Source organism: Aotus nancymaae, unplaced genomic scaffold (genome assembly GCF_030222135.1).
Source record: "Aotus nancymaae isolate 86718 unplaced genomic scaffold, 86718_ANA_hifiasm-v0.15.2.pri h1tg000053l, whole genome shotgun sequence".
NCBI lineage: Eukaryota > Metazoa > Chordata > Mammalia > Primates > Aotidae > Aotus > Aotus nancymaae.
Window position 1 is genome coordinate 18,407,623 of NW_026988467.1, and position 27,369 is coordinate 18,434,991.

The following is a 27,369-nucleotide window of genomic DNA, read 5'->3' on the forward strand; positions in this document are numbered from 1 at the left end:
ACATGCTCCCATTCCACAGATGGAAAGGGAGGATCAAAGAGGCTGGGCGGTTTGTCTGAGCTCACTCAGCTAGTGGGGTGGGGCCAGAGGGAGAACACAAGGCTCCTGACTTCCCATACAAACGACAGCCCCCGGCTCCCTGCTCATAGCAACCTAGTTCCTGGGTGACTCGGTACCTTGGTCCTCTTCCCTGCCCCTGAGATGGAAGAGGCTGGAATCCTCTCCTTTGCACACTGGGAGAAAATGAGGTCCAGGGAAACAGGCGAGGGGTCATCCTTACACAGCAGTGGCAGGGCAGAGAACTGTGCCAGGTGGTTCCTCATTCCAGGCTGGTGGGCTCAGCCTGCCCCTCCCATGTATGCCCCATTGGCTTTTGGGGAAATGCAAACTCCTCAGCCTGCCATTCAAGGCTGGTTTGTCCCTATACACGCCTCCCATGAAGCCAACCCAGTGTCCACATGGCCACCTCCCGCCCTTGCTCACGCTGTAGCTGGCCACGCCTCCACGCCACCGCCACTCCTCCTCTTGCTGTGCAACTTGTAATCCTACCACTAGCAGCATCATCATTTACTGAACACTTACTATGTGCCAGCCAAGGCCTCCTCAAGGAGGAAACGCTCAACTCACCTGATGGCAGCCATGCCAACTACCCTGGAAATGTGAATTATGGAAAAAATTCTCACTACCCTCAAAACACTAAAGAAAAAGGCTTACTTTTTTTTCTGGCTGTAGAGAAATATTTGATATTTTTAAAAAAGATTTTTCTCCAGATATGTCTGGTGTTTGCTTTTCCTTCAGCATGTCTCTGTATGTTTCTCTGAGTGCACCTTTATATTTTTCAAAGCAGCTCCCAGCCAGTATGTCTGGCCCCACAAACAACATCCCCAGCGAGGTGGGCAAATAAAAGCTTGTCATCCTGTTCTAAGGAGAATGAGGCACAGAGAAGGCAGGTGACTTGTTCAAAGTCACACAGCAGAGACTGGACTTGGCATCCTGAGGACTCCCAATCCGTGTCCTTTTAGACCCAGCAGAATGCCCAGGATAAGCTGGGCACTGCCCTCAGTGTTTGCTTACATTCGCCTTCTTATCCCTTGAAACATACCTATCAGGCAGGCGCTTCCTAGATCAAGAAACAGACTCAGAGGGAGAGAAGAACTCACCCCAAGTTGTATGACTGCTCAGTGGCAATGTCAGAATTCGAACTCGGGTCTGCTTCCCCCAAATGGGGGCCCGAGGGAGGGTGGCCTCGGTTGGGCAAGTCACTTTCTCTCTTTGAGCCTCACCTCCTCATCTGAGACATGGCACTGGGCTGTGGCAGGGGCCGCAGGACCAGCTCGTCTGTGTCCCAGTGCCTGTCACGGTCCCCAGGATCCACTACATGCTCATTAAAGGGCTAGTGAGTAGGCAGATGAGGTCGCTCCCATTGTGCCAGTGCAAAGCAGGAGTATCACATTTTGTTTCCTTTCTTCCAGTAGGAAAGGCTGGAATCCCAGTGGGACCTTTCTGTTTTGGGGTGTCTCTCCACCAGCACCCCTCTGCCTCTTTTCCCTTCTTCCTCTTTGAGTCACCACCTGCCTGACAGTGCCAGTCTTTAGCCCTAAATATAGAGCACATTTTGAGGCATAAAATGTCCACAAATGTGAACGGTAGCTGCAGCCCCCTGCCCTCAGGTCCCCATCTTCCTAGGCTGACCCCAGGGTGGCTGCCCCAGGAAGCCCCAAGTCTGGCGACACCTGCTTGGCCCTAGTGTAGATCCAGAGGCTGCACTCTGCAGGAGTCCTCAGCCTGGGCCCCAGGTGCCCACACTGCCACCAGAGCCAAACTTCCTTTCCTTATTGGCACAGGGCTGCCACCTCACACCTCTGACTTCCCTCATCCCGCAGCCAGGCTGAGCTGCCTCCCAGAGCTGGAGCTGGGCCCAGAGAGGGAAAATGACTTGTCCGGGCCACACAGCCAGCAAGAGACAGGGCCAGCCTTGGACAGGGAATCAGCACTCTGGCAGGCTTGGCGTGAGTGCTGAGGGAGCGTGGTGGAGCTGGGAGCCCCTCACTGCCTGCCATCTAGCATGTCTGCCCTGGAGGCCGCACCTAAACCCACAGAAGCACCTCTCCACCATGCCAGTCTCTCAGAGGCAGAGGGTGCCAGGGCCAGCCTGGAAGAGGTCCTGCCATGCCAGGAGGTGAGCAGAGAGCGCTGAGGACTCCCCTCCCTTCACACCAGCTGGCCGCCAGCCTTGCTGGGAGGACATAGCAGAAACGGGCCTGGCAATGCCTCTAGCAAAAGTGGAAAGGAAAGGGAAGCCCAGAGCTGCTTGGAGCCTGCGCTGGGGCCTGTCCTGTGTCAGGAAGGACCTGCAGGACAGCACCTTCAGGGACAGCCAAGGAGCAGCCTGGGGAGCAGCTCCCCTGACATCCAGGTGGGTGTGTGCACGGAGGGGAGGCAGGAGAGGAGGGTCCACTGAGAGGGAAGCGCCAGGCAGTTTCCCCAGATTCTTAGGGTCAGCCACGCTGGGTCCACATGAATCAGAAAGGAGGGAGGAAGGGGAGGCTTTGCTGGGGGTGGTCGGGGGCCTCCACTCCCTTCCCGCTGGGTGATGAAGCGTTCACATCCCACACGCAGGAAGCTGATGTCATGCATGCGTGTGTGCACCTATGATGGCCCGGGTGTGGGTGGGTGCGTGTGCATGTCTGCCAGGTTCATTTTTAAGGGCGTGGGGCTTCCTCGTGTTCTTCCTGCGTGCGCGTGTACCATGTGTGCATCCTGGAGGAGATAATGGAGGCAGACAACAGCGGATGAAGGATTCTGAAGAGGCTCTTCTCCTTGCTGACAACCCCCGTCTCTCTGTGTGTACACGTGCTAGTGTCTGGATGGTGTGTCTCTCAGTGTTTGGGTGTCAGGCAGAGTCGGGGGCAGGGGTCTTGGCCTGGGTGTGCCTGTGTGTTCCTGTGTCTGGGTCTCAGGGTATTTGTCAGTCAAACTGTATTTGCATTTGTGTCTGGCCGTGCTCAGGTCTTGGTTGTTTGCGCAGCACGTGCGGCTGCTCAGCAGCCTCTGACAACCAGGACAAAGGCCTCTGCAGACAGACGGGCGGTCCAGAAGACAGACCTGCCCCAGGAGTCCTCAAAGGGCCTCTTGGCCCCAGAACTTCACAGAAGGGCAGGGGTAGGGCCAGGTGAGAGGGAGGTGGAGACCCTGCTGTGGGAGCCCGGGGCCTGAGTGGCAGAGACCCCTCTCTCCAACAAGTCAAAGAGAAGCTCTCCTGCCCTCCAAGAGGCCAAAGGAAGAATCCTTCTTGTCTTCTAAGGGTGGAGGGTGGTTAGAGCCAGGAGAAAGGCCTCCTGAGACCCCTGCCAGACAGGTATCTTGGGAAGAAGAGAAGAGGAGAGGGCTTTGCCCAAGGAAGCTGGGAAGGTCCCAGGGTGGGAGCACCATCATGGTGCTCCATGGGACAACCCTACCTCCATGGGAGGGGCCGCAAGGCGAGCCTAGGACTCTGAACCCTCTCTTCAACCTGACCCAGCTTCCAGCCACAGGCACCCACCCCTCCTGGCAGCAAAGGGGAGCAGGTCTGCACGGACCACTCCACTATGGAGTTCACTCTTCCTCCACCCCACCGCTGTGGAGATCCACTCCGATGAAGAGTCAGAGAACCACAATTCTAGACCTGGCTGAAGGTGACTAGGTGACCTCAAGCAGTTCATTTAGCCTCTCTGAGCCTCAGTTTCCTCATCTGTGTAACGGAGGCTTCAGCCCCTACCTTGAAATACTGCTGTGAAGGGGGAAATTGCTCCTGCCACCTGAGGATTAATCATTACCCTGGAACACTTCCCAAGGCCGTCAAGGAACACTCACCCCTTGCCAGATCCTCCTGCTGTGGAGGGTTCTCAGAGTGAGGCTGAGGTCCTGGACAGGGGAATGGGGGTCCCCCATGGCCAGCTGGACCTGGCCACTGCCTCCCCACTCAGCCGCAGCCCTCAGGGCCCTGTGCCAGTCCAGAAGCCCATCCAGGGACACCTTTGGCCAATGTTCTGTTTCATGTGCAAGACAACCCTCCTCAATGTCCCAACCATAGTGTGCCCAAACACCCTCAGGAAGGAGGGACCACTGCCTGTGCCGGGGGCCAGGAGCCTCCTGCCAGCCTCCTATGGGGAGGAAGTGGTACCATCTCACCCCCATTGTCTTTCTCTCCTACTTTCACCTGGCTGGCTTCCCTCAGTGCCCCTCCTGCCTGCCGCCCCAGGGGCCTGACCTCTGACTTGGCAGGGAGGGCAGGGACAGAGGCCAATGCGCCCTGTTAGTGGTGGGTGTTCTTCCTGACCCCACCACCAGGCTTTTGCTATAACCCCAACAAGGACTCTGAGGGCACGCACAGACCGGGGTCTGTTAGGGTAGGGAGGGGGCTGCTCACCTCCGGAGACTGCGTGTGTGTGCGCGGGTGTGTGTACACAAGGTTTCTTCTCCAAGCCCAGGCGCCCTGCAGCTGGCACCAAACCCTGAAGGGTGAGGAAACCGCCCAGTGAATTCCCACCGAGTCCTCAGATCCTGCCGAGCCAGGGGAGGCGACGAGGGGGCGCCCAACTGCGTGACGCGTGTGCCCTCCTGCTCTGCTGCGGGTCAGGGACGGGGGCGGGGGAATGCGCCCTGTCTCTGGGGATGCAAGGACACCACCACCCTGCCCGCTCAGGGTCGTTGATCCGAGGCCCCCACTTCCCTCCTCTGAGGACAGGAGCGCCTCCCCCTGGAGGGCGCTAGGGCTTGGGCCCCTCCCCAGGGATGGAGGAAACGCGCCCACTTCCCACAGTCCCTCCTCTAGACCCCAAGTGTCCTCACCTGGGGTGGGCGGAAAACCAGACTCCTGACCCACCCAGGGGGGTGGGACCAGAGCCCCCTGGCTGCGGCCTGGACCAAGTCCCGCAGGCTGGGTGTTCGGCCGACTCAGTCCAGGCCTCCTCCACTTTTCCAGCCGCTGTCAAGCCCTGCTGCCCTCACCCCTCACCCCTGGAGACCCGGGTCCCCCCGCGCGTTCGCCTCCACCCTCCGTCCTGGCCGCCCGTGCGGGGTCTTGGCTGCGGGCCGACGGGAGCCCGGACACCTCCGTCCCCTTCTCCTTTCCAGGGCCGCAGCCCCGGCGGGGCTCACTCACCGCGGGCCTGGGCCGGGGGCGTCCTGGGCTCGGCACTCTGGTGCCCGCGGCCGCCGCTGCAGCTCTGCTCCTACGCGGCCGGCGCTCGCCGCCGCCGCAGTTCGGGGAGGGGGATGTCACGTGACCACAGAGCGCTCCTTCCCCGGCGCCGCTCCCGCCTCACTGCGGAGCCCGAGCCGCGGGCGCGGGAGCGGCGGGGAGGCCCCAGCCCTGCCGCCCCGCCGCCCCGCCCCGACGCGCCGCAGGTCCCGGAGGAGGGCTCTCGGTGCCATTTTACAGGTGGGGAAACTGAGGACCAGAGCGGGGCAGGGACTGGCTCAGGGTTACACAGCTAGACAGTGGCAGGACCTGGGCGAGAGTTCAGCGGTTCAGACAACAGCACATGCTCCAAGGGGACAGGGACAACTTCTGGAGCAAGTGGAGACGTCTGGTTAGGTGGGGGCCACTGCACCCATGGGCTCCGCTTGTCTGCAGGGGCGGGACGAGGGCGACAGGCTTCGTTGGGCGAGGAGGCTGCTACGCCCTGGCTGACGCCCTCCTCACCCGGGCGCTTGGTGAGCTTCCTGGCAGAGGCCACGCGGTGACCCTCGCCAGCCCATTCGCGGCTTTCGGACTTTCTGCCTAACTGGGCAGCTCGTCCCTGCCCAACCTATCCTGGGTCCAGGGCGTGTGTGGGGAGGGGAGTCGGGGGCCAGGAGGAGAGTGGGATCAAGACGAGAGTGAAAACACAGGCACAGAGTGGGCACAGACATTACCTCAGCCTGACTTCCAAGGCCCTGGGAGAGTTAGGCTTGCCCCAGGTCCGCAGCAAGTGAGCGGCCTGCCCACTCGAGTCCCCTCCTGGATGATCAGCAGAGCCTGAGGCTCCCGCGCCCCACTCCCCACCAAGGGAGCCCCTCACCCACACCTCTTCCTGTTCACTAAGCTCCCTCCTAAGGGACAGCTCACAAGAAGCAAAGAAACACTCAGTGAGTCTGCAAGGCCAGAGCTTCGGGGGGACAACGGGTGAGGGTATGGTTGGTGGCTCCAAGGTCATGAACTCATCACAGAACATTCATGTTCCAGGGTGATCGCTGAGATATCTGAATCTCACCCCAATGTTCTAAGAACTGGGAAAACGGGCTGCAAAAGGTGCAGACAAACCTCCGTCTCAGTCGTTTGGAATTTGTGGGTCAAGCCGACAGGGTCCTCCAAGGTCAGCATGTCCAACAGGACCACTTGACAGATAAGATTTAGGGAGGGGAAAGTCCAAGTCATGTACTCAATGTATTTCCTGGGCACGTGCTGTGTGCTTAAAACCACAACTGTCACTCCCAGCTCCCGCTATTTTCCCGGCTACATGGGCTGCATTTCATAAAAGATCTGAGGTCTTCAACAATCCTTACATCAGCCTCTGGAGGATCTGAGACACAGGTTTTCAGCCCCACAGGAGCTGGGAACCAGATCCATGTTTCCTGGTCAAGACGCTCACCCAGGGGAGAAGAGGTGAGTAAAGGGGAACAGCAGGAAATGCCCCACCCTCATCCCACCCACCCACGTGTGAAAGGGCAGAGGGAAGGTGGGAAATCAGGCACTTGTTCTTTCCAATCCTCTGTGTAGAGTTCTCCCTCCTGCAAGCTTCCTCAGCTATGTGTGGCAAAAAGACCCCTGCCCAGGGAGGTTTCTCAAACTTCTAAGAGCACAGGAGCGGTCTGTGGATGCAGATTCAGATTCGGTGGGCCTGGAGTCTGAGCTCCTGCAACTATAATGAAGCCGCGGCGTTCGTTGCAGGCGCTGCCTGGCCGCAGACATCCTGAGCAGCACTGGTAGAAACAAGGCAAGTTGTCAGGGCAGGAGGAAGACTCCTGCAGCATCACAAGCTCACTCAGGGCCCACCTGACCCCGGGGGCCCTTTGATCTTCTGCCTATGAACACACCAGGGCTAAATAGTTGGCTCAAACAGTGTAATAAAAAGGGAAGAAGTTGAATGAGGCTGGCCAAGGCGCTTCGGGGGATGGTACGGAAGGCTGTGTGGGGTAGCAACTGCTCCAGACAGGTATGTCCTGCAGGGCTCTGGTCCTGGGAGATGCTTGGTGAAACACATCCTATTTAGGAAATGCCAACTGAATAGACCTTCAAGGGCAGCATGTACTGGAGCTGGCTCGTCTACAGCAGGGGCGGGGCTTGCAGATCTCAGAAGTGCACGGATTCCAGGATCCTTTTAAACGCCGCGTCTCTACCTATCCTTTGGCTTTTTTATGCATTACTCCTTGAATCAATTCGGAACACAATCTCAATGCTGCTTCTTGCTTCCCTAAGTCCTGTTCCAAAATGGCCCCTTTCTTCTCCATGCTGTAAGACAGAGACCTTCAACTCTAGCCAGGCATTGCTGATGACTGCTGATCCCAGTGCTGAGCGTCCCACCTGAGCTGGAGGGAGGGGCAGATGGAGACTCTGGAGATGCAGAAATGCAGCCAGCCAAGGAGTACAGCTGTGTGACCTCCTTCATGGTCCCATAACCTTTTGGAGTCTGGACCTGCAGACTCCAAGGTCCCTAAGAGCCCAAGAGCCTATTAGCATGGGGTACTGAATGTCCCCAACCCTGACTGAGTAGACCAAAGCAAAGGCTCTTCTGTGCCAGGCATCTCTATTTCTTCTTTATAATCAAGGAGCTTTTCAATTACAGCATATCCCCCTTTACAGAAACTCTCCCTCAATGCAAGAGGCCTATAATCTCCCATGTATCCTGGGGGGCACCATTCTGAGACTGTGAGGGCCCATGGCGAGGAGGCAGCACGTGCTGTAGGGGGCTCGGCACAGAGCCTGGCATGGAGCCTAGCTACTGAGGGGGAAGATTGGACAAAGGCCCCGGAGCTTTGCTTTCCCTGCCCTATTTCAATCCAAACCACTCAGGACTGACCACTCATGCATGGCTGCCTCTGGGCACAAGCCTTGTCTCAGGCACTTAATATGCTGCGACCCAGCCACCATCTCTGTGCCCCCGATCACTGAGAAATGAAAGCTGGCTTTAAGAATCTGGCATCCAAGAAGGCTGGAGAATGAAAACATGGGTGGCACCACAGTCAACTCCAAACAACATGCATGAGGCTGTGGGTGGGGGAGGGGGGGAAGGGTCCTAAAATGAGAATGATGCCTCTTAGAAATAACTCCCATCTCTGCCCACCCACTCCTTCCCAGTCAGATCAAAGGGGAGAAAAACTAAGATAGGGACGGCCCACTAGAGCAAGTAGGGAAACCAGACCCCAAAGCAGCAAGTCCTCAAGGTGTGCTCTCCATGGAGCAGCAGGTAAGCTCTAGGAAGGGCCGGCAAGGAGGGTAGGCTTCAGGGGCGGCTTGGAGCAGAGGACAGTTCCACTCTAAGCAGAGCAAGACAGGATGAAGAGTGGCAGTCGGCACCATGGCACATGCATCAGGGAAGGACCATAGGCCCCCGTCTGGGTGGGAGGCTGCCAAGCTGGTGCAGCAGACATGGCAGACTACTGGGAGACCCACCCTGGGGTTAGAGGTACTTGGATCATGAATGTGAACAGTTAGGAAGTCCCTGTTTTGAGGACAAAGAAAAAAAGCCTGAAGGTGGGGACGGGACTGGTCAAACCAAAGTAATAACAAGAGCTCTTCCCCAGGGGGTCACGGGAGAACTTCTAACAGATTTCAAAGTAGTCGTTCATTTTTCCTTACTGAGGACGAATCATGTGGGCCACTGTAGGAATACAGTGGTAAGATGGCCAGAGTCCTGCTCTCAGGGAGCTACAACAGTCTAGCACTAATTAGGCTGATTCACTTGGTGGGGATGGAGTGGTTTTAGGTGCAGACATAAAATCCAGCCTGGCCCTAACTCTGGCTTCCAGAACAAGAAATAAACAATGCACTCTAGTTCCAGAACTGCAGACAATGTTCTAGCATGACCGGGGGCCTCTTTCATCTACAGAGTCAGAGACATGCTGTGGATGAGTGAGAAGATGCTACAAAAACTCCAGACACAAACCAACCAAAGAGGCAGCTCAGAGACTAACACAACAGGAGAAGTCCTGAGAGGTATCCTGTTTGGTGGCTTTCCAAATGTACTGCCTGGAGCTTCCTCAAGGGAGTGGGTGGGCGTGGGAGGAGGCCCCATTATCTCCTTCCACGGAGTTCATGTTTGACAACTTCTACACATCCCACTTCCTTTCAGAGAGAACACAGGCTCAAAGGGGAACAGACTTGTCCAGGATCATAAAAGGAACTGGTTGCAGTTTAGCATTCCCTCGGTTACAAAACACCAGAGCACCAGGGAAAGGAAAACCCAGATACCATTGTGCAGAGGCCAATGTGCCAGCAGGCAACAATCCAACCTAGGCAGTGGCTGCCTCGGCCTCTTGGCCTCCCTGGAGTGTGTGCCCCACTTCCTGTGGCTGAGGGCCTGCCTTGCCTGGCAGCACTAATGCAGATCTGGAATTCAAGCCGCCATTCCAGCTGCTGTTACAAGGCTGGCTCCCTCCCTACCCGAGAGCAATTTCACTTCAAAGGCCCTCCAAGTCCTTGAAAGCAGGGTTTTTTTTTCTTTTTTTAAGCATGTTGGGGAGAAACAGATGATGCCCTCTATTTGAGATCAATACAGTAATTATGTTGGACAGGCTCTTAGGGCTAACTTCAGGGGGAATTCACAGCCTCATGAATGAGAAGTGTGAAAGCACACAGAATGAGAAGGACCAGCCTGCCCCCCCGCCCCCCCACCTTGTGGGACGCAGCCCATTCCTCAGTAGGATCCCCTTCTGCAGCAACCCTGGTCTGGCCTCTGCTAGGTAAGACACAGCAGAGGCTCAATCCATTACAAGCTGGTGCAAGTCCCAATTCTAATGTCAAACCAGGTCAAGCACGGTGGCTCACGGCTGTAATCCCCGCACTTTGGGAGGGCGAGGTGGGCGGATCGCTTGAGGTCAGGAGTTCGAGACCAGCCTGGTCAACATGGTGAAACCTCGTCTCTTTGGGAAGCTGAGGCACAAGAATCACTTGAACCCAAGAGGCGGAGGTTGCAGTGAGCCAAGATTGTGCCACTGCACTCAAGGCTGGGTGACAGAACAAGACTCAATCTCTAAAATAAAAGTCAAACCAATGTCACTTTTAAGAGGTCATACAACTCCTGACAAGGCACAATGAATTCTGCAACCTCCTCTTTCCTAAAATCTAGTGAGGCTCAAAGAGATCAGATCCTTAAACCTCACAATATGCAGAAATCTCACATGGTTTATTTGCTAAGAACTGGTTCTATCATTTGTTGGGGGAGGGGAGACGTAAGAAATACCTGTTTCATGTACTCTACCCTTGAATGATATTATTCACTAAGTATCACCAGGTAAATAAATAATGAAAAACCACAATTCTCAGACCAGGAAGTGACCTCTGAGTGCCAGCCACAGGCCTCCGCATGGCTTTGCTTCCAGTGCCGGCGGAGCCCTGCCTCGTAGGCTCAAGACATCTGTTCCTGATGTTCTTGGCAATGACAATCAAAACAACTGAAGCTGCCCCTTTGGGGCAGAAACTGCCTATCACCAAGACATAAATCTTCAACATGCATTCTAAGCGTGTTTCAAATACCTTTCAACATGATCCTGCAAATAACACCGAATTGATAAGCATTGGCTTCATTACCCTTATGGGCCAGGAGGAAAGATTTAAGTAACAGGATGCTCAAACACCTGTCTAGTTTGAGCTGGAAGGGCTTGAAGTAAAAGGTAGTTTCTAAGTTCTCAGAGAAGATGCTCCAGGTAGCTTGGCTAGGTAGTTAGTTACAAGACCTGTTTTTGAAGACTTGCAAGAGATTTCCACAGCATTTCCTCAGAAAGGCTAGTTTTTCTAAAAACAAAGAATAATACAAAGCCTTTTACCTTAACAGTATTTATTATTGCTTAATTCTCTGAATGTAGTAAACAAAAATAGCAAATACTGCCATTTTTGGAGATGAAAAAACTAAGGTAAAGCAAGATTAAGTAACTTTTCTTAGTTACAAGGTCAATGGTGAAATTATCTGTAACACAGATGGTCTGAATTCTATAGCTTCACACTTTCAACACTTGCCTACGTTTATGTGCTATCCGGATAGCCAGCAGACTCCTTAGCCCAATGAACAACCAGAACAGAAAAAAACCATCAAGGTTTGGGATACATGGGATGGAGAAATGGTTTTCTGTCTCCCAACAAGACTGTCTACCTGGCACACAGGACCTAACACAGAAATGTTGTTCAGGGTAACCAGTGAAGTGCTACCTACCATTTTACCAATGTTCATAATTTATACTTTAATGAAAAACAGAGGGTTCCAATAATGTTGATAATCAAACCCCCAGCCAGTATTTCTGCCCATAGAATGTCTAGATGGGTGAATGGGCAGGGGGTTAGTGATGCCAGCTTTCAGAATTATAAACGTTGCTGTTGACAAAACCCTGTACCCTGGGGTGGGGTCGGGAGTATGGGGTGTTATCATAGATGTGAAAAATCTTTTTTTTTTTTTTTTCTGGTGACAGGGTCTCACTCTATCGACCAAGCTGAATACAGTGGTGTGATCATAGCTCACCACAACCTCGACCTCCTGGGGTCAAGCAATTCTCCTGCCTCAGCCTCCTGAGTAGCTGAGACCACCAGCATACCTGGCTAATTTTTGTTTTTTTGTAGAGATGAAGTCTTACTATGTTGCTCAGGCTGGGAAAATCTTCTTAAAATGAAAAAATGCTGCCTTTTCGTCTGCATGCACTCTGTTCGCAGTCCCCTGCAACACTGAATAAGCTGAGGACTGAAATGCCCCAGAGAAAGGATGTGATTCTGTAACAGGAAAGACAGGCTTTTCTGCTCACTTCACTTCAGCAGTTTGTTTAGACAGAGATAAATCATCCTTTGGGTTTTTACAACAGGTTATTCAATCTGAGCATTAGATTCCAATATAAACCAGAGTCTGATGAACAGATAGATCTATGACCACATGGACCAACCAAAAGGACATTTAAAATAACCAAAAAATTCACTCTGGATTATGGTTCCACTGAAGTAAAGGGACACTCATATCTTTTTAATTTGGCAGGAAAATAATTCTAAACAATAAAGTTCATAAACACACAGAAAGATACTTATTCCCCCAGGGAATGAACACATCCAAATGCAACCTGTATTTCAGTTAATGGCAACAATTTGTACTAGTGTAGTATGTTGTATACATTAGTTTGAGATTAAAGAATGGTCAGAAATATAAAGAGGAAAAGACTCAAGCTTCATAATACCTCATACAGGAGACTGATCTAATATAAAAAAGTACACATGCATGGCATTAGAACCCCAACAGAAAGAGTCTCTGCACTTTTCACAGTCCAGAAGGCAAATGGACTCCCTCTATTTGTAATTACAGATGAAATGAGAATTGGGCTTTAGGTTATACCTTTACCCTGTACAAAGTGAGAAGGTGACAATGCAAAGCCATTTAATACAAGCATATGCTTCTTAGCAACTCTGCCTACTATGGATGGGAGAAGCCCAAGCCCAGGGTTTCTAAGAGCACAGGAGTGGCCTGTGGATGCAGACTCTGATTCAGCGGGTCTAAGGCCTGAGCTCCTGCCTTTGTAATAAGGCTTCACGGTGTTGCTGGAGCTGCTGGGAGGCAGACACTTTGAGCAGTGCTGGCAGAGCAAGGCAAGTTGTTAGAGCAGGACTTAAGACGACCCTGAGCCAAGGGCAGACTCCTGCAGCCTCACCTGCTCATCAAGGCCAGCCTCACCCTTGGGCAGAGATAATAAATAAACCAGTACCAGAGTAGGTACTGGCCTGAAAGATTTACAAAAGGCTGTTATTTTGTACCACTGCAGGAGGAAAAAATGCCCAAGTAACAAATTTTAAAACTGTTATCAACAGCAAATTGGGGAAACTGTTATCAGATTTCTGGGGGCTACTAACATGTTTATGTCAATCTCCGAAAAGAAGCTTCTCTGGCCAACAAGCTTCTCTGTAAGGAAAAGGAAGCAGCTTCATCAAGCATTGTGCAAACTTTTACAGAAGTCTTCACCTTGGGAAAGAATAAGTTTGTGTTATTACTTTTAGCTCCTGCATTCATTTCTTTGGAGCTGATAAAACAATGAGATCTAAAAATCAGGATCCATCAGTTCAACTTCAAGTCCTTCCCCTGTGTCAACACAAAGGCCAGAAGAGATGGTCCCTTAGTGCCGCTCCTAGGACGGTTTCTGAGGGGGCTGTGTGCCGCTCTAACCTTCCCCCACAGGCTCATTACAGACCCGCTGCCTCCTCAGGGGGCACAGACTGAATACATTAGAAACACAGAGGGGAGACACAAACACGAAGTTAGAATCTTACCAAGCAGCCATAATTACGCAGATAAAAGGAGCTATTCAAAAGGGATGCTGCCAAGGTTACCGGGTCTCAAATCAAAATCTGCCTCCCCATCCATTATCTGAGTTTGAATTTTCATGAAAGGGGGGAAAAGGCTTGCACAAACCCAAGGCCAAGAAAAGTGTTAACAAGAGAGATGCCTAAGCTAGCATCTCAGCCACAGACATGTACATACGTACTCAACAGAGGGAACTTTATTTCTGAGGAAAAACTCCCGTCTTAAGTTCAATTTAAAAAAATCCTTCAATATTCTTAAGAATATTGCTTCGGTTAGGTGTTGTTAAGAACGATAATCCTGAGGTGGATGAAAAGCACATCCCATCCATATATTATTTTCCTTTTTAAAACAATGATCTGAAAGATCCTCTCAGGGCATTTTGGAAGAATGCTTTCAAAAAGGGAACTGAGGTCCAACAAACAGTGACATGGAGGATAGGAAGAACAAATGTTAGAGAAACCTTGTGTTTTCCGAATGTAGTTCAGTCTGATTTACTCTTCTGATAGGTAGTTAGATTTTTTTTTTTTCAAACGTGCCAGGTACATTTTCCCACTTTTGAGTAACAGCAAAACCGGAGGAAGATGCTTTCACACGTAATAAATGTTCTCCATCCTTTCTGAAATGCACCAAAGCAAAAAGCCTCTGAAGTAAAAAACTGAGACACAATTCCTTGCTCATTGCAGGAGACAGCAGGTGCCCCCTCCTTTACCCAACACCAAGAGACAGACGGCCGGGCAGGTGTAAGGCGGGTGGCGCTGCAGCGGACATGCAGAGGAGTCTAAATCTGAAGACACTTTTCCACACCTAGGACAAGTTCTTCACTTTCATGCTTTATTGAAAGTAGAATATGAATCAAAGACAGGCATTGGTTAAGCAGGTTATGTCTCTAAAATTACTTTTCGTTCAGAGCAGAATGTTGTCCCATCTACTGTGATACAATCCTTTATGGACCAACGCATCTGGTATGAAACTCAAGCAAGGAAATATAACAGAACTTTATTCCCTCCCACGACTATAAATCTGGTATGTAAACATGATTTACTGTTACTGCTACTAAACTTGTTCTGTCTTTACTTGCCCCCTCCCACCCACCACCCCCCTTAAATATAAAATTGGAAACATTTCCTTCAAGTCTGATGTCCGTCAGTGCAATCTGCTTTATTTGACATAAGGCATTTGGGACAGCCACTTTTGAATGGATCTGCCTTTTGGAAGGGGCATGTAATGGTTTAATTCTTAAATCCACCTTTGTTTAATGCCCTAACATGTCAAACTCCTCTTCCTCTCTGGTCATTTCTTAGCAGTCAGCAAGTATTCAAAGATTAATGTCCAAGAAGACCAGTACCTGGGAAAAGAAACACATGTGGAAGGATAGTTGTGAACTACAGATTAAAAGTTCATGGATTCCATTTACCAAGAACACATCATCAACAGGGAACATCCAACTTAAATGAACACAGCAGCAGCTTTGTGTTGGAGGATAAGAAAAAATAGCAGCAGACTCCAGGCTCTCTGCTAAATCACATTTCTGTTGAAAGACATGTACTTCCTATGTGCATCTTCACACAAGCTAACCAGATTTTATTGATGCTTTCATTTAATGACTGTTTTTCTTTTTTGAGACAGTTTCACTCTTGTCACCCAGGCTGGAGTGTAGTGGTGCAATCTTGGCTCACTGCAACCTCCACCTTCTAGGTTGAAGTGATTCTCCTGCCTCGGCCTCCTGAGTAGCTGGGATTGCAGGCACACACCACCATGCCTGGCTAATTTTTGTATTTTTAGTAGAGATGGGGTTTCACCATGTCGGCCAGGCTGGTATCAAACTCCTGACCTCAGGTGATCCACCCGTCTCAGCTTCCCAAAGTGCTAAGATTACAGGCGTGAGGTCCCCAGCCCGGCCAATGACCATTTTTCATAAAGACCTTTTTTTGCTTTGTTTTGACCCCATCAGGAGTCCCTCTGTAGTGGTAACATGCAGACAACAAAGCTGCACGCAGAGGAAGACGTGAGGCTGGCCAATAATTTGTCGCTTATTTGCTTTAGCAAGGAACACCTGGTATGCGATTCAAACTCATTCCTTAGCAAAATCACAGCCTGTCGTGGAGTTTTGGAGTGACCGGCAAAGAATCAACACAGCAACAGTAAAATCCATAAATGTCAAAGGTCTGTATTTGATGACTTCTTGAATATTACTGGTGTGTGCAACTACATGGCCCGGATGTAGTATAAGCACCACCATGTCCCCTGTTAAGGTAATAATCCAACAAATGCTTTAATGCTAAGTGATTGATTAAATCTTTTCACTGGACCTGATAAAATCTGGCAAATTCTTGTACCACTAATTCTTAATAGTTACATACAAACAGTTTAGCTCTAGGAGGGGACTCATAGGAAGAACTGAGAAAAGGTTAAAAATAAATCTCAAAATGCCACTAGCTAATTTCCCAACCTCCTATAAAATGAGAAAGGGAAGGCCAAATCGACATCTGGCAAGAAACAGTTCTAACACACAGGCCCCAGCTGAGGCCCCATCTGAGGCCTGAGTGTTGAAAAAGATAATGAAGAAGCTTGAATAAGAAATGCATTTAACTGAAATTAATTTCAGTCATGAGACTCAGATTGGATTAAAATTTAAAATCAAATTATAGTCCTCGCTTTAATAGAAAATTACAGGATGACTCTGACATTCATGAACAAAACATGACAAATATAACTTACCTTTAAACCCTTCTTCTGGCATACAAACTGAAAAAAGAAAAAAAAAATAATTCCAAATTGAAAAGATTGTCGTGACAGACAGTATAAGATCACTTCAATGCTTAAGGATAAGAGTTTAAAATAACTTCTGATTACCTTAGTCACCGTGTAATAATCATCTTTGAAGTTATGGATGTTATTAATCTGAGGACAGTCTTTTCTGTTTTTATCAAAGCACTATGTACGCATCATCTAAAAAGTCAAATACTGATAGGACTCAGTCTGCAACTAGAGCACAGATGGTGCACAACTCTAGGAGTGGCCTGGGGGAAAGACATGTGACTGACTTCTGCGAAACGTCTCTCCCCTTCCTCTTCCCAAGTTCTGGAAGGAGTCGCTTTTGACTCATGTAGCAGCTTCTTCCGTATTTAGCCTATTTCTAAGTAACATGCTTATATTGCTATTTCATAATTTTGTTTTTATTTTTTGAGAGGGAGTCTAGCTCTGTCACCCAGGCTGGAATGCAATGGCGCGATCTTGGCTCACTGCAACCTCCGCCTCCTGGGTTCAAATGATTCTCCTGCCTCAGCCGCCAGAGTAGCTGAGACTACAGGCACACACCACCACACCAGGCTAATTTTTGTATTTTTAGTAGAGACAGGGTTTCACCATGTTGGCCAGGCTGGTCTCCCAACTCCTGACCTCAAGTGATCCACCTGTCTCAGCCTCCCAAAGTGCTGGGATTACAGGCGTGAGCCACCATGCCCAGGCTATTTCACAATTTTTCCTAAAATCTACTAACTTCCTCAGTGAATGATGCAAACAGCTCTCCTACTGCTTACACAGCCCCCACCCCCACCCCATCCTCTTGATGAAGTGGCATCTGTTGTTGTTAAGCCAGTCTCCAGTACTGGCATTACTGTTTACTCCATTAATGCTGGTCACAGTTGAATGCTTGGTGCACCGTGGTTGTATTTCCTACGTGGTATGACTTGGTCTTTCTGAGCTTGGTAACTACTGCATTACTGATGTGTTTCATTTTCTCTGTATTTATCACCAGTCCACATATAAACTCTTAAAGACCTGTAACCTCTTGAAGGCAGTCTTCATCATTTCCACTCTTCCTTGTGGCATCCCTTCCTGAAGCTTGCATCCCACTGCTCCAATATGGATCAAGTATCTTCGCTGCCGGCTGAAGAACAGCAGTTCTGACACTTCCCTTCACCATCTTCCAGGGCATCTTACCCTATGCTGATCCCCTATTTACTGGGTCCACTGTTCATTTCTTTCTTGATTTAATGTTTAAGAAGAACACATCCTCACACAGTATCTTGGCAGATGGTGCATGACAGATCAATCTTTTGAGGCTTTATATATGTTCAAAGAGCCATCAGGTGTGAGGGTAGAATAAACTCAGTTTAGTTACAGAATTCTAGATTGGAACTCCCTTTCCCACAGGATCTTGTGGGCACTGCTCCATTATCTCGTCTTCCTGACTTCAACCTGTGAATTCGATTGGCTTTCCCTCCGTACTTCTAGATGCTTTCATGACCCTCTTTATCCATAGTTTTTCACTTACTGTAACAAACCCATGGTGCAATCATTTTTTATTTCCATGAACTCTTTTCTATTCTCCAAATGTTCATTTTATATAGTTCCTCTTGCTATTGTCTGTTTGCTTCCTATGCTATTTCCTTGATATCTCTTGGTATCAGGCTCTCATTCCTCAACTATCTGGCTGCTCATTTCTACCTAAGTATGAGGTAGTAAAAAGATGTCTGGGCGGGGCACGATGGCTCAGGACTGTAATACCAGCATATTAGGAGGTCAAGACGCATGGATCCCAAGGCCAGGAGTTCCAGAACAGCCTGGCCAACATAGCAAAACCCCATCTCGACTAAAAATACAAAAAACTAGCTGGGCATGGTGGTAAGTGCCTGCAGTCCTAGCTACTTGGGAGGCTGAGGCAGAAGAATCACTTGAACCTCAGAGGCAGAGATTGTAGTGAGCTGAGATCATGCCACTGCACTCCAGCTTGGACGACAAAGCAGGACTCCATCTTTAAAAAAAAAAGATGTCTGTGAAGTCTGAGGATTTGGGTATAAACAAAAGAAAAAAAAATGATGTCTGAAAGCTCTGTTCAGTGGGCACTGGTGGGATTAACTGAAGGGTACCTGGGAGATGAACCAGCTTTTAAAAAATACCAACAAGGCCAGGCGCAATGGCTCACATCTGTAATCCCAGCACTTTGGGAGGCCAAGATGGGCAGATCACCTGAGGTCAGGAATTCAAGACCAGCCTGGCCAATATAGCGAAGCCCGGTCTCTACTAAAAGTACAAAAATTAGCTTAAAAAAAAAAAAAAAAAAAAAAGCCAGGCATGGCGGCATACACCTCTAGTCCCAGCTACTCAGGAGAATGAGCCAGGAGAATCACATGAACCCTGGAGGCGGAGGTTGCAGTGATCGTGCCACTGCACCCCAGCCTAGGTGACAGACTCTGTCTCAAAAAACAAAAACCAAACATATTATTTGTACATATATATTGGGTACTGGTGATATTTTGATACATGCATTCAATGTACGATGATCACATCAGGGTATTTAGTATATCCATCACCTTGAATATTTATTGTTTCTTTTTTTTTTCAGACAGGGTCTCAATCTGTCACCCAGGCTTAAGTGCAGTGGCATGATCACAGTTCACTGCAGCCTCAAACTCCTGGGCTCAAGCAATCCACCCACCTCAGCCTCCCAAGTATCTGAGACCACAGGTGCAAGCCACCATGCCTGGCTACTTTTTAAAAATTTGTAGTAGAGTCAGGGTCTCACTATGTTGCCCAGGATGGTCTTGAACTCCTGGGCTCAAGTGATCCACTGCGCTCGGTCTATCATTTATTTGTGTTGGGAACATTTCATTATCTTTCTTCTAGCTCTTTTGAAATATACAACATATCACCCTACTGTGCTATTGAACACCAGAACTTATTCCTTCTATCACATTGTATGTTTGTACCCATTAAGCAACCGCCTTTCATATGCCCTTTCCCACCCTCTCATAATTATCATTCTACAGGCCCAAGGTTAGCTTTTGTAGCTTCTACGTATGAGTGAGAAAATACATTATCTATATTTTGCAGCCTGGCTTATTTCACTTTACCTAATATCCCCTAGTTCCATCCACGTTGCTGCAAATGACAGGATTTCATTTTGTTAATGGCTGAATAGTATCCCATTGTATGTGTACATATAAATACAATGTATTTTATCAGTTTATCTACTGATGGACACTTAGGCTGACTCCATACCTCAGCTGTTGTGAACAGTACTGCAATAAACATGGGAGTGCTGATATCATTTTGATACACTGATTTCTTTTCCTTTGAATAAGTACCACTAGAGGGATTGCTGGATCATATGGTAGTTGTATTTTTAGTCTTGAGAAACTTCCATAATGTTTCCATAATGGCTGTACTAATTTACATTCCTACCAACAGTGTATAAGAGTTCCCTTTTCCCTTTTCTCTGCATCCTAGTTACATGTTATTGTCTTTTTGATAATAGCCATGCTGACTGGGAGAAGATGGTATCTCACTGTGATTTTGATTTGCATTTCCCTGATGATTAGTGATGCTGAACATCTTTCATACATCTATTGTCCACTTGTATGTCTTCTTTTGAGAAATGTCTATTCAGATCCTTTGCCTGCTTTTCAATGAGATTATATTTTCTCCCATTCTATAGGTTGTCCCTGCAACTCTGATTATTTCTTTTGCTGTGCAGAAGCTTTTTAGTTTAATATAGTCCATTTGTTTATTTTTGGTTTTGTTCCCTGTGCTTTTGAGGTCTTTGCCAAAATCTGTCTAGACCAATGTTTAAAAGCACTTCCCCCCATATTTAATTCTAACAATTTCATAGTTTCAGGTCTTACATTTAAGTCTTTAATCCATTTTGAGTTGATTTTTTTTTTTCTGAGATGGAGTCTAGCTCTGTCGTCTAGGCTGGAGTGCAGTGGCGCAATCTCAGCTCACTGCAACCTCCACCTCCTGGGTTCAAGCAATTCTACTGCCTCAGCCTCCTGAATAGCTAGGATAACAGGTGTTCACCACCATGCCCGGCTAATTTTTTGTATTTTTAGTAAAGACAGGGTTTCAGCATGTTGGCCAGGATGGTCTCGATTTCCTGATCTTGTGATCCGCCTGCCTTGGCCTCCACAGTGCTGGAATTACAGGCGTGCGCCACCTCGCCCTGCCTTGAGTTGATTTTTATATATAGTGAGAGACAGAGGTCTAGTCTCATTTTTCTGCATATGGATATCCAGTTTCCCCAGCATCATTTATTGAAGAAGGTACCCTTTCCCCAATGTATGTTCTTGGTGCCTTTGTCATAAATCATTTGGCTGTAAATACATGAAATTATTTTGGGATTCTTTATTCTGTTCCATTGTCCTGTGTTTTATACCAATACCATGCTGTTTAGATTACCATGGCTTTGTAATATATTTTGAAGCCAAGTATCATATGTCTCCAGCTTTGTTCTTTTTGCTGATAATTGATTTGGCTATTCATGGTCTTTTCTGGTTCGACATGAATTTTTTTTTTGAGACGAAGTTTTGCTCTTTTTGCCCAGTCTGGAGTGCAATGGTGCAACCTCAGCTCACCACAACCTCTACCTCCTGGTTCAAGCAATTCTCTTGCTTCAGCCTCTCAAGTAGATAGGATTACAGGCATGTGCCACCATGCCTGCCTAATTTTGTATTTTTAGTAGAGACAGGGTTTCTCCATGTTGGTCAGGCTGGTCTTGAACTCCCAACTTCAGGCAATCTGCCCACCTCAGCCTCTCAATGTGCTCGGATTACAGGTGTGAGCCACTGCGCCTAGCCTCCATATAAATTTTGGGAATTTTTTATTTTTTTTGAGATGGAATCTCACTGTCGCTAGGCTACAGTACAGTAGTGAGATCTCGGCTCACTGCAACTTCTGCCTCCCAGGTTCAAGCAATTTTTCTGCCTCAGCCTCCCGAGTAGCTGGGATTACAGGTGTATGCCACCATGCCTGGCTAATTTTTGTATTTTTAGTAGAGATGGCGTTTCACCATGTTGTGACCCACCCGCCTCGGCCTACCAAAGTGCTGAGATTACAGGTGAGTCACTTGCGCCCAGCCCTTCAATTTCTTATGTTAGTGTTGTGTAGTTTTCCTTGTAGAGGTCTTTCACCTCCTTGGTTAAATTTATTCCTAGGTATCTAATCTTACTATTATTTTCATAGCTATTACCATCAGAATTGCTTTCTTTATTTCTTTTTCTTTTTTGAGATGTACTCTTTCTGTCATCAGGCTGGAGAGTGTAGTGGTGCGATCTCGGCTCACTGCAACCTCCACTCGCCAGATTCAAGCAATTCTGCCTTGGCCTCCCTAGTAACTGGGATTACAGGCATGCGCTGCCATGCCTGGCTAATTTTTGTAATTTTTTTTTTTTTTTTGAGACGGAGTTTCACTCTTGTTACCCAGGCTGGAGTGCAATGGTGTGATCTTGGCTCACTGCAACCTCTGACTCCTGGGTTCAAGCAATTCTTCTGACTCAGCCTCCCGAGTAGCTGGGACTACAGGCATGCACCACCATGCCCAGCTGATTTGTGTACTTTTAGCAGAGATGGAGTTTCACCATGTTGACCAGGATGGTCTCGATCTCTTGACCTCATGATCTGCCTGCCTCGGCCTCCCAAAGTGCTGGGATTACAGGCGTGAGCCACAGTGCCCGGCCAATTTTTGTAATTTTAATTAGAGATGAGGTTTCGCCATGTTGGTCAGGCTGGTCAGGAACTCCTGCCCTCAAGTGACCCATGCGCCTCAGCCCCCTCAAAGTGTTGGGATTACAGGAGTGAGCTACCGTGCCTGGCCGCTTTCTTGGTTTCTTTTTCAGCTAGTTCCTTATTGGTATAGAGTAATGCTAATTTTTATATGTTGATTTTTGTTAGGCGAACATGATAACCACTACGCTACAGAAACTCTCTTTGTACACTGATTTTTGTATCCTGCAATTTTACTGAATGTTTATCAGTTGTTGTAAGAGTTTTCTGGTAGAGTCTTTAGGTTTTTTCCTACATATATAAGATCATGTAGGCCCAGCATGGTGGCTTACACCTGTAATCCTGGCATTTTGGGAGACACAGGTGGGTGGATCACTTGAGGCCAGGAGTTGGAGACCAGCCTGGCCAGTATGGCAAAACCCCGTCTCTAGTAAAAATACAAAATGTAGCTGGGCATTGTGGCGTGTGCCTATAGTCGTAGCTACTCGGGAGGCTGAGTCACAAGAATTGCTTGAACCCAGGAAGTAGTGGCTGCAGTGAGCTGAGATCGTGACACTGCACTCCAGCCTGGGCAACAGAGAGACTCTGTTTCAAAAACAAAACAAAACAAAAAGTCATCGCAAAGAGAGACCATTTGACTTCCTCTTTTCCAATTTTGCATGCTTTTTATTTATTTCTCTTTCCTAATTGCTCTGGCTAGGACTTCCAATACTATGTTGAATAATAGTGGTGTAAATGGCCATCCTTGTCTATTCCAGTTCTTCGAGGAAAGCTTTAAGCTTTTCCCCATTAGGTGTGATGTCAGCTGTGGGTTTCTCACATATGGCCTTTATCATTTGAGGTATGTTCCTTCTGTGGTTAATTTGTTGAGAGTTTTTACCATGAAGCGATGTTAATTTTTATCAAATGCTTTTTCTTTGTCTATTAAGATAATCATATTATTTTTGTCCTTCATTCTGCTGATGTGATATATTGATTTGTATATGTTGAACCATCCTTGCGTCCCTATGATGCAAGAAATCCCACTTGATCATACAGAACCAGCCTTTTTACATCCATGGGTTATTTTCTTGACTTGGCTAGTTTCCCAGGAGAGAAATCCCTTCCCATCCAGAGGGTAATGGGCTGCCCAAATTTGAGCAAAGGGCTAGGAGGTGGTCTTCTATTTAGTTTCGGCTTCGTTCCCACCTTTCTAGTTTAATTTTTGCAAGTGTGGAAACACATAATTCTGGGTGCCCATCTGAGGTCCAGGTGGGGATGGGTAAGTGACAAGGATGTGAAGGATAGGGAGCTGTCCAACTGCTTCTTATACAGTTTTGCAAAGAAGTATTGTGTTATCTTGTTTTTAGGCTCACACCTCATCTCACCTTCAGAGGTACCTGGGCCTCTAATTTGTGTGTGCCTGTCTGGTGCACTGCAATTCGACTTGGCTTTGCTTCTTGTTGACCTCCATCAGCAGGCTGACATTTATTTCAGCTTCCTCAGTTAGCTTCTCAAGTTTTTGTAGCTATCGTTCCCTCCTTTCTATGATCTTTTAAGACAAACAATGTATTCTACCTTAACAACATGTGGAAGCTTTTTTCAAGGTTAAAAGTAAAAGCACTGTATGCTAACGCTCCAATATGTAAAATCCCACCTCCTTCTAACACCTAACCAGCAGATTCCTAAAACAAATTCATCTTTACCTTGCATGACATCATCCATTGCAGCATAATCTGCAATTGGTTCATCAGCCTAGAAAACAAATAAAGACAATTCAAAACCACAAGGGAGTGGGAGTCTGAAATTGGAAGTATGGCCCGTGATTCAAATACTGATATTGTTATAAGACACAAACACACTGTTCCAGCAGAGAACTCAGTTCGAGCCACAGCCAGTGATGTCCAGGTTTAACAGTGGATGCCCCGTTGGCTATGGGTCTAGAAGCAACACCTCAGAAATGGTATACTGTGTGTGAGAAGAGGAAAGGCAGGGGGGACTGTTTTCCCACTCTTAGACACCCATTTAGACATGGAAATGTTTAGACACCCTGGGGTTACTAAAGACTGATTTAACCAACATGAGTTAAGACACTGGTAGTGGCAGTGAGGGGTAGAAATAAAGTTAGACTGGTCCTCTCAGAATACCAATTATGTTAAAATTTTAATTTTGGCCCACTTCACCAGCAAGAACAAGATACCTATTTCCTTTTTAGGAGGAAGCTTATGTCTGAGCTTATGATGAGGTTAGCTGCAAGGATAACGAGGCCAATGACCAGTACAGACTCTAGCTGCCCATGTGAAGTACAAACCCTTCAATAATACAGGCTGTTTCTAGGATTTTAGACAGGATCATTAGGATCTAGCAACTCAACATGTTTTCAAAACCATGTCACAGAACCTACAGTTACAGGAAACGCAGAAGGTTAAACGGAGGGGGTAGGTGGTGGGAAGAGCGGTGTGTGTGCATGAATGGGGTAGATATGGGTCTGCCTCATCATTCCAGGGCCTAACTTTATCACACCAGAACTGGGGCTCCAGGGTTTGAAAAGCACACATTTTCACAGTTCAAAATAAAAAACCTGAGCAATTATACTACCACATGATGTGGTGGTATTTGGCACAGTAAGGATTCTTTTGGCCAAGAAGAAACAAAAGAGGCAATGGGAAGTGACTAGGCCTTTAGGAAGGGTACAAATTGGGCAAATGAGGCTGGTTCAATGCCTTTCTTTTCTTTTTTTGAGATGGAGTCTCACTCTGTCACCCAGGCTGGAATGCAGTGGTGCTATCTCAGCTCAGTGCAACCTCCACCTCCCAGGTTCAAGCAATTCTCCTGCCTTAGCCTCCTGAGTAGCTGGGACTACAGATGCATGCCACCATGCACGGCTAATTTTTTTGTATTTTTAGAGACGGGGTTTTACCATGTTGGCCAGGCTGGTCTGAAACTCTGGACCTCAGGTGATCCACTCGCCTTGGCCTCTCAAAGTGCTGGGATTACAGTCATGAGCCACTGCACCCAGCCTCAATGATTTTTCTTTGACCATGTCTTAGAAGCCCCTACTTTCTAAATCATCTTCCACATCTACTAAATCCAAAACCAATTTCCATACCCAGGACAAGAATCCCATTAAGTTGTGTATTTTGACTGCTGCAATGGAGCCTTGTGTTTTACCCTTGTTTCCTACCTTGGCTGGCTAGTACTTTTGAACCAAAAGGAAAAGAGGAGATGCTTTAATACTATGAAGTATGGTTAAGTAATTCTGCTGAACTGGAAGTTAGGGAAAAGGTTAGGGAGGAGGTTGAATCTACTTGTAACAAAAACTGTGAAAATCTCAGCAGAGATAGATTTTAAAGTATAAAATAAGTTACTATTCACACTGGTCACAAGTCTATCTTCTACCTTTTTCTTTATTATTATTTTTATTTTTGGTGGGGCAGCATTTCAAATTAAGTTGCAAACATCAGTATCATTAGTGTGATGTTAAGAACAGATCCATCTAGTCAAAAAAAAAGGAAAAAAAAAGGGGGGATGTGGAGGGCATTGGGGAAGGGACACCACAGAAACTTTGTGACCTGAGACCAGATCACTCAGCTTTTCCCCTTGAAATGACAGTCAATCCTCAGTGCTCAGAGGGCCACAACCCAACATGACTCCCTTCCTCCCAGTCTGAGGGGAATGGAAACTAGATTGGTATCTGGAGAAGAACCTGGGCACTTATGACAGAAAATCAAACAGGAAAAATCAGGTGTGGGGCTTAGCAGTTGGTGAGTGTGATTCATACGACTGCCCTGCCCGACCAGGGAACAGGAAATCCCACAAAGGCATAGAAACTGAACTAGGTGATCCAGGAAAGGCCAAGAAAAGCCTTCACTTTCACCTTCTCAGGATACGAGCAGTTGCTGATGTTGTGGCATTAACAGCACCTACTGTAACACACAAGAACAAGATATGATGATGTTCTGACCTCCTCTAAGTCTCTTGGGGCTCAGCCAGAGGTGGGCTGAGCTGCATAAACTCACAGCAGTCATTTACCACTACCCTCTGCTGAAGACCCAAGGCATCCTTTAACCAACATTTCACACAGTTTACATATACTTATGTAACATTTAAAACTTTGAGGCTAAGGAGCTGTTTGCTTACCTTTAATAAAATGACAGATTCAGGAATGACGCCAAGGGTGCCTAGGGTGGCACAGTCATCACTTAAAATCTTTCCATCAATTGACAAATTCTGGTCAAAAGGAGCAACTGAAAATGCATGCATGATCTGTGCCAATATAAAAGAGACAAAGTCCGTATAATGCAAAATACTGAGGTTTATACCCTATTTGAATAAATTATGCACAGATTCTTAAAACACAAACAAAAAGGCTTCAGAGTACAAAACCACTATTGCTTACAGTCAGCCTACTTATTATACTCCTACTGAGGCTATCATCCCCCGATGTATCTGGGAACATCCTTAGGAGGTCTGGTAGCGTAATGGGAAACAATTATACACATAGATGTGTTTGTTTCTTTCCATACCAGCTTCTCAAGAGTGGAGGTGTGGGGAAATAAAATAAGTAAAAAGTGGGGCTGGGCTGATGGCTATTCTGAGGCTTGGGCAAGGTCATCACTATCACCCCACCATTCCCAGGCCCCATACCCTTTCATAAACAAGTCAAGTCAAAATCCTTTCTTTTCTTTTTTGTTGGGACAGGGTCTCATCTGTCACCCAAGCTGGAGTGCAGTGGTGCAATCATGGCTCACTGCAGCCTTGATCCTCCCACCTAAGCCTCCTGAGTAGCTGGGACTACAGATGTGTGCCACCATGTCTGGCTGATTTTTTATTTTTTTGTAGACATGAAGTCTTGCTACGTTGCCCAGGCTGGTCTCAAACTCTTAGATTCAAGCAATCCTCCTGTCTCAGCCTCCTGAAGTACAGAGATTGCCACTGGACCTGACCCAAAACTCTTTCTTAAAACCATCTTTAAATTCTCTTTTGTTCCTATTCCTTTAGCAAATGGCCTGGGGTATAAATTCAGCCCTTGGAACTGTCACATATTCTTAGATTGAGTCTCGTCTCTAGGAAACAAAATATGAATTTCTGAAGGGTAGGGACCATATGCCCCACCCCAGTTCTGGCTAGGTGTTAAAAATTAAATACATTCCAGGATGAGTGTGGTGGCTCATGCCTGTAATCCCAGCACTTTGGGAGGCCAAGGCAGGCAGATCACCTGAGGTCAGAAGTTCAAGACCAGCCTGGCCAACATGGTGAAGCCCCATCTCTACTAAAAATACAAAAATTAGCTGGGTATGGTGGTACATGGCCTGTAGTACCACGTACTTGGGAGGCTAACGCAGGAGAATCACTTGAACCTGGGAAGCAGAGGTTGCAGTGA

At 47.8% G+C, this 27,369-nt stretch overlaps 2 protein-coding genes and 1 long non-coding RNA gene across 17 annotated transcripts in view; 1 reads left to right on the plus strand and 2 right to left on the minus strand.

Moving 5' to 3' along the window:
• RAP1GAP (RAP1 GTPase activating protein) overlaps window positions 1-5,188 on the minus strand; it is a 72,459-nt gene extending 67,271 nt beyond the window's left edge. For 12 of the 14 annotated variants that reach the window (XR_010337752.1, XR_010337751.1, XR_010337749.1 and 9 more), the window contains exon 1: window positions 4,409-4,493. The gene's annotated coding sequence lies outside the window, so the exon portion shown is untranslated. Of the gene's footprint in view, window positions 1-4,408; window positions 4,494-5,143 lie in introns of those variants that run through there. The other 2 variants (XM_021668359.2, XM_021668360.2) reach the window with 2 other exon arrangements.
• A 1,034-nt stretch (window positions 5,189-6,222) lies between these two features.
• On the plus strand, window positions 6,223-14,741 carry LOC105708506 (uncharacterized). The gene is made up of 4 exons (XR_001105325.2): window positions 6,223-6,338; window positions 6,461-6,628; window positions 9,072-9,178; window positions 14,189-14,741. It is a non-coding gene; the product is annotated as an uncharacterized LOC105708506 (long non-coding RNA).
• USP48 (ubiquitin specific peptidase 48) overlaps window positions 14,315-27,369 on the minus strand; it is a 104,135-nt gene continuing 91,080 nt past the window's right edge. For both annotated transcript variants that reach the window (XM_021668286.2, XM_012439955.3), the window contains exons 24-27: window positions 26,127-26,252; window positions 23,693-23,741; window positions 16,224-16,250; window positions 14,315-14,850 (exon numbers count right to left, since the gene is read on the minus strand). In XM_021668286.2, the coding sequence (XP_021523961.1) occupies window positions 14,828-14,850; window positions 16,224-16,250; window positions 23,693-23,741; window positions 26,127-26,252 (225 nt within the window). In that variant the 3' untranslated portion in view covers window positions 14,315-14,827. The remainder of the gene's footprint in view (window positions 14,851-16,223; window positions 16,251-23,692; window positions 23,742-26,126; window positions 26,253-27,369) is intronic.